Below are 5,651 nucleotides of genomic sequence, written 5' to 3' on the forward strand. Positions count from 1 at the left end.
CCCAACGCCCAGTTGAATTGGGTAAAGTTTCGCCTTGGTTTCTTCCAACACCAAGATCAGAGCACATTTGCTGGCCAACCTTCTCCAAAAGTTACCGACCACAATAGGTCTAACTCCCCCATCTTTTTTTGTCAACGCTATCAAACGACCCCCGAAAAAGAAACGGCTGGCGGCGGATGGGCACGCGCCAGATAAAATTATATTTATAAACTGTGTTAGGGAGCTTACAAACTCGTCAATGGGCAGTGGGCCTGAAATTAAATCTTTAATGTGCTGGGGCCTTAGGCAGTCAAGGCCTCCAGACGAACCATTCCTAAATGACTTCAGGGCTGACAACACCTGGGTGGGTGAAACGCAACCATTTACGGTTTCCGGTGCAGGAAAGACTCGCCTGTCCGATGGTGACCTGGGGTGGATGGCGTTGAGTCTAACCAATGTCTCAGGCAAGTCCCCCGCCAGACCCTCGGGAGAGCAAACAAGCCTGACAGCCGCCGAAAGATTGCCCTGTTCTATGCGGGCGATTGCGGTTTGAATCCAACTGTTTGGATTGTTTTTTCGTGGCTTTATTGTATTGTCGATTTCAAAGCCAGCCGCAATAGACTCAACCTCCAATGTAGAGTAATCTGCCAATCGTTTGTTAACATGATTACCCTGGTTGAATCTTCGACCCCCTCTGGCAGGCTTTTTGAGGATATATGGGAAAAAACAATGGAGCCTGTACCAGTGAGTTGGGTCGCAAGGTTCATTACAAATTGCCGCCATGAGGGACATCAATTCTTTTATTACTTTTTCCCTACATGGTTTCGGCACATGATCAATAACCGGGGTTTTTCACAAGGCGGCCGTCAGTCTGTCAAAAAAAGCGTTAAGGTCAGTTCCCATGGGAGCCTCCGTGACCGAAGCTGATGTAGGTGCGGCTTCGCGACCCTCGTTGACAGGTGCAGCACGGGGAGCCAAACCCGAAGGTCCTGTAGACACGGCCGATGGTTGGTCGACCGCTTTCATAGACCCAGGGCATTCTTGACCCTTCTCTTTCCCTCCGTGCCGGTGTAATTTCTCGTCCGGTCTTAATTTATAGTGGTTGAAACAAAAAGTGCATTTGTGTAAAACCGGAGCCATAAATAAATATAAAATTAAAATTATAGGTAAAATACTAATAAAACTGCAAACATTGTTAAAACTTTAAACCAAAAAATAAAAATTAAAACAAAAATATTGCAAGGATGGTGTACATAAATGAAAAACGGAAAGCTAGTATTGTATACTATTTAATATTCATAAGTTTAAAAAAAAAATTTTGGAAACGAAATAAAATTTGATAAAACCCACCAAACCACCATAAAATATCCAAAAAGCAAAAAGAAACAGTCCAAAACGTTAAAACCAATTTTAATAACCAAAAATTAGTCAAAACTAAAAACTAAAATCCCTAAAACCTTTAAAAACGCGAAATGTTACCAGCAAAATGTTTCAAGTCGGCCGGACCGTGTTGAGCTAACGAGATGTATGTATGTATGTATGTATATATATTGACGGTTGGTCCTAGATAATCTTGCGAAATTAGGATTTAGACCATATTCGATACAGTTTTCAAGAAAATCAACCGCGGTTGACGTCATAGATGGCACCAGCTCAAGAAAATGTAATTGCCATCAAGAATCTTTAAAAACCAACAGATAAATCAGGAGTTTAGAATGTGCTAGGATCTATTAATTTCTATTTGAAATATATTGAAAATATTGCTCACAAATTTAAACCACTGCATAGGCTTTTGAGAAATTTTATCTCTATTCAACTTCAAAATTATTTATAAGAAAGGAAAAAATATATAATAACTGATTTTTTTCTCGATCACCAGTATTGGAACATTTTGAAAATGATGACGGAGTCCAAGTTGTCAAGTTAATTGAAAGACCTAAAATTCTTCAAAATCAAAAAGATAACATGGCTGAATTAAAGGTTGCCAAGAAGACTGAAAAACGCCATGGTATTATTTACAAAAAACTGAAGGACAAATCGAGGATATTTGATTCTGATAAATGTGGTTTAAGAGCAATAAAAAAGGTACATGAATATTATAGACATATTGAAGCTGGAAAATTGAAAGAGAAAATAAGACAATTCTATTATTTCAAAAACTTTGATCAATTAATTGAAGAGTTTTGTAAAAGTTGCACTATATGTTTAGAGAACAAAACTAGAAAAAATAGAATCAATTAATGTCAAAATTAGTATCCGCAACATTGGTACAGTTGGTGGTTTTGCTGGTAATAAATCAACAAAGAAATATATGCACATTTTAGTGGACCATTTCTGCAGATAGGCTTAGATCTCCACCACAAAAAGTCAATGTGCAATAGATTTCATAAAGTTAAATGAACCGATTGCTAAGAAAAATAAGATTAAAATACTTTTAGCCGACCAGTACATTGGAATTTAATCTACAGAACTCAAGCCAACAAGAAGAACATTCAAGTGGATTTTATATGTGTAGATTGCTTTCAATCAAATGGACTAAATGAAAGACTGAACCAAACATTTGTAAAAAGAATAAGATGTAAACTTTATAGTGGACTTTATAGTGGACCTATACAGGCATGGTTCGTCATTGCAGAATGATTTTATTTATTATTATGTTCTTTATTCACTTATTTGGAATTTTTATTTTAGATAGCTAAATCAGGTTCTCGATACCAAACTTATATATATATATATATATATATATATATATATATATATATATATATATATATTGATGAAAATCACAACCACTTTCGAACAGGATAAAAAATTATGAAAAAAATAAAAAAAAACGTCCAAGCAATCTACGAAAACGATAGTATTAAACTACGAATATACTACTCAAACCAAAGAACGTCATTTCTTTTGAGGAAAAACAACTGCACTAGTAAGCCAGAATCGAAAATGGATCATAGCCATCTAATGTATTTGTTCAGATGTAATATTGGTAAGTGTAGGCACCATAATTCTAAATATCTTGGTATGACGACAACCAAGTTATCAAGAAGACTCACGATGCAAGTACGCTATATAGAATCACATAAAAGAGAAACACAAAGCTAAAATTACTAGACAAATCTTGGACCAAAATGTTGAAATCTTACATTACAATGACAATCATTATAATTTACGACTAGCCAAATCAATACTCATAGAACAAAGACATCCGGTAATAAATATTCAACAACGGGCAATTGAAATTCTTCCTACCAATAAATTTAGAAACAGAGAAATCATTGATAACGAAAACCCGTAAAAGTGTAAAAGTGTTATATAATACATATATATATATATATATATATATATATATATATATATTATAAGTAGAGTTTATATATAGTTTCCATTCAAGTTCTTATGAATGCTTTATCCCACAAATGAGCTTTCTCTTCCTAAGGACAGTCTCTTCAATTTCATTGATCTTCAATTCTGTTAGCAAATTATTCCAAATACTTGGACCGCACACCGCAAAACTTTTTGAAGCCATCGATGACTTAGCCCACGGTATTTGAAGATTATTGTTTTAGAAAGACCTTAGGACTCTACCCTCTTCGGTTTCCGGTGTTTTTTGAAACAAATCAATCAAGTATTTCGGAGCCGGACCTCTGATACATCGCTTCACCATCACCAAAACTTTGAATACGACTCTGCTTCCAATCGGTAGCCAATGTAACTCACAAAAAATTAAAGTTACACGATCATATTTTCTCCCTTGAACAATAAGCTTTGCTGCACGTTTTTGTTCTGACTTTAGTCCATACATTGTTGACTTCGGGCATCTGCTCAGCAAACTGTTGCAATAGTCAACTCGACTGATCACGAATGCATGGATCAATGATTTTGTTGGGTCCAAATAAAGGGAAACCCTTATTCGGTCAAGCTGTCGAAGCTGAAAAGAGCAATCCCTTACCAGATTATTCACATGCTGATGCATGTTTAATGTACTATCCAACCAAAAATCCAAATTCTTCACCACACCAGAGAATGGCATCATCACCAATCCAAATCTTATGGCGTCCACATCAGTTTTCGAGAGCTGTTGTCTGGTTCCTCCGATCAACATCACATGTGTTTTATTCTCATTTAATTTCAATCTGCATGCACCCAGCCAACTTCTTAAGCACATTATTTTCTCTGATGCTAATTCAACCATTTCCGTCACCAATTGCGCATTCGCACTAATGATAATCTGTATATCATCAGCATATGAATACACAAGTAGATCATTGTGTTTCAGCACTTTTGCTACTCCCGAAGTGTATAGGAGGCCTAACACTGAACCCTGAGGAACTCCATTTTTTATCTCCATCGCTGTCGATGCTTGTCTTCCGTAGACAACTTCGTAAGTTCTTTCGCAAACAAATGATGACAACCAACCAAGCACATTGCCTTTCAAACCAAACTGATTCTTCAAAACATGATGCAGCACGTCGTGATTGGCAATCGAAAGCTGCACTCATGTCTAAAAGTGCTAAAAGAGACACTTTCTTCTTATCAATAGCTTCATACGCATCTACCATCAGACAAGTTAGGGCTGTCTCAGTCGAATGATGACAGATTGTGCATACGGCATCAAGTTCTGTTTGTCCAAGTGGTACACCGGTCGTCGTACAACCACTGTTTCGATTAACTTAGACAAAATAGTTAATTTGGAAACTGGTCTGTAATTGCCTGAAAGAGATACATCTGACTGGGGTTTCTTTAACAACGGCGTAACAATAGCATGCTTGGCCAACTTGAGAAAAATTTCGTCTCTTAAAGATGCATTTACTATGGCAATTATGAACGACAGAAGAACTTCTAAAAACTCCTTGACGACGTGTGTTGGGACACGATCACCGGAGCAGGTCGTTGACGGTGATTGCGTTATAATTTGTAAACCTCTTTTTCTGTGCATGATTCAAAATTGTCCAACATTATAACAGCTTCAATTACCGGAAAATCATAATGCCGAGTCGCTGCTATTACTTTATCAACTTTGGCTTCGAAGTATTTAAAAAAATCTTCAGATGTAAGTTCCGCCGTTTTTGTCTGACATATTTACATTTTTATTCATCATCTTGTTCACATGACGCCAAAGCTGAGAAAGATATATATATATATATATATATATATATATATATATATATATATATATATATATATATATATATATTAGGAAGAAGACCAAGTTCTATACAGTTGTTCAAAAAATCCACCGACGATTCAGCATTAACAAGTTTTATGGTTGATTTTCTAATATTTTGATGACGACGACAACAACAATACAAACAACGATAGCAACAACAACAGCAACAATAAAAAGAACAACAACAATAATAATAATGGTAATGATGATGATGATGATAATAATAACAATAATAATAATAATAATAATAATAATAATAATGATAATGATAACGATAATAACAATAATAATAATAATAATAATAATAATAATGATAATAATAATAAAAATAATAATTAATAATATTAATAATAATAATAGAAACGATATTCTAATTAATTTCGCGCTTCAAATTTGTGACATTGTTGGTTGCCATCTTGACAACGGCCACGTAGCATGAACAATCGTATAATTTTCAAATATTGTGTTTACTAATTTCAATGAACCTTTGCGTTTTTATTTC

The 5,651-nt window shown here is 35.2% G+C and overlaps 1 protein-coding gene across 1 annotated transcript in view; it reads right to left on the reverse strand.

The window, feature by feature from the left end:
* HELRODRAFT_162599 (hypothetical protein) overlaps positions 1-1,119 on the reverse strand; it is a gene marked incomplete at both ends in the record, with an annotated part of 4,212 nt that extends 3,093 nt beyond the window's left edge. The window contains 2 exons of the mRNA XM_009024760.1: positions 150-715; positions 836-1,119. Coding sequence (XP_009023008.1) covers positions 150-715; positions 836-1,119 — 850 coding nt within the window. The remainder of the gene's footprint in view (positions 1-149; positions 716-835) is intronic.
* Positions 1,120-5,651: the final 4,532 nt, after the last annotated feature.

The sequence above is a fragment of the Helobdella robusta genome (genome assembly GCF_000326865.2).
Source record: "Helobdella robusta unplaced genomic scaffold HELROscaffold_4, whole genome shotgun sequence".
NCBI lineage: Eukaryota > Metazoa > Annelida > Clitellata > Rhynchobdellida > Glossiphoniidae > Helobdella > Helobdella robusta.